The 1,466-nt window shown below is 58.8% G+C and overlaps 1 protein-coding gene across 1 annotated transcript in view; it reads right to left on the bottom strand.

Annotated features, from left to right (window-relative positions):
- The window catches only part of WDR62 (WD repeat domain 62), a gene marked incomplete at its 5' end in the record, with an annotated part of 8,764 nt that extends 7,421 nt beyond the window's left edge, over nt 1–1,343 (bottom strand). The window contains 3 exons of the mRNA XM_010015188.1: nt 733–867; nt 962–1,132; nt 1,286–1,343. Coding sequence (XP_010013490.1) covers nt 733–867; nt 962–1,132; nt 1,286–1,343 — 364 coding nt within the window. The remainder of the gene's footprint in view (nt 1–732; nt 868–961; nt 1,133–1,285) is intronic.
- Nucleotides 1,344–1,466: the final 123 nt, after the last annotated feature.

The following is a 1,466-nucleotide window of genomic DNA, read 5'->3' as shown; positions in this document are numbered from 1 at the left end:
CAGGACCAGGGAGTGTGGGGGAACATGGGGATGGCACAGGGATAGCACAGGGATGTGGGATGGGGATGGCACAGGGATGTGGGATGGGACATAGGGATGTGGGATGGGGACACAGGGATGGCTTGGGGACAAGGGGTTGGTACAGGAGCAAGGGGATGGGATAGGGATGAGGACATGGGATGGGGACATGGAGATAGCACAGGGACACAGGGATGGGATAGGGATGAGGATATGGGATGGAGACATGGATATGGGATGGGGACATGGAGATAGCACAGGGACACAGGGATGGGATAGGGCTGAGGACATGGAATGCGGACATGGATATGGGATGGGGACATGGAGATAGCACAGGGACACAGGGATGGGATAGGGCTGAGGACATGGAATGCGGACATGGATATGGGATGGGGACATGGAGACAGCACAGGGACACAGGGATGGGATAGGGATGAGGATATGGGGATGGAAACATGGATGTGGGATGGGGACATGGGATACAACCATGGCCTGGGGACAGGTTGGTACAGGGACACAGGGATGAGGACATGGGATGGGGACATGGGATGCAGGCAGACATGGAGATATGGACTCACGGCTTTCTCATGGAATTGGGGATGAAACCTTCCCATTCCTCAGTTCTTCACCCAGACCCAGCCGGGATCGAGCAGCGTCCACCCTCAGCTGAGCTCGATCCCTATGGAAAGGCGCTGGCAAAGAGCATCTCCTCACCTTCAGCTCCCTCGAGGGCTCCAGGAACCAGAACTTGACGTGGCGCTGCCCCACGGTGACAAAGTAGTTGTCCTCGGAGAAGGCCACGGCCACCACTTTGCAGGACACCTTATTGGAGGCCACCAGAGAACCTTTCTGCTCAGGAAGGAGACATGGTTGGCTCCTACCCCGTGAAGTGTGAAGAGCCCAAGGAGCTGCTTGAAGCCATCTCCGTGGGGTTGGAACCCACCTTCCAGTCCCATACGTTGACCACCATGTCCTGGGGGGAGCCTATGGACACCAGGAGCTTGGAGCTGGGCGAGAAGGTGACACAAGCCACGCTGTGCTTGTGGCCGTGGAGGGCTGAGAGCTGGCTCCGTTGCTCCACGTCCCACACGCGCACGGCCGGGTGGTGCCCGCTCTGCGGTGGGAAGCGCTGGCTTGTGGTGGGAGCTTCCCCCTTCTACCCCATCCAATGGGATGGGGAAGCCTGGGGAAGGTCGGGATGAAGGATTCCGGCTGCTCCATCCCACCAGGATCAGGGGGGAGGTAGCTAGAAGCAAGTGGTGCCCACCTCGCCGGTGACCAGGAGCTTCCCATCGGGAGAGAAGGCCAAAGAGCTCAGGGGTTTCCTGGGAAACAGTGGGAATTCTGGAACCACTGAGCTTGTTCCGGAGGGAAAAGGCAGGTTGTGATGGGAGAGGGTGAATGGGGGTGTTGGGGGGTTCAGGAGGTGTTTGGGGGTACCTGGAGGT

Source organism: Nestor notabilis, unplaced genomic scaffold (genome assembly GCF_000696875.1).
Source record: "Nestor notabilis isolate BGI_N333 unplaced genomic scaffold, ASM69687v1 scaffold15965, whole genome shotgun sequence".
Lineage (NCBI taxonomy): Eukaryota > Metazoa > Chordata > Aves > Psittaciformes > Psittacidae > Nestor > Nestor notabilis.
The sequence above is the reverse complement of the archived record's forward strand: the minus strand, read 5'-3'. Positions and strand labels throughout refer to the sequence as shown.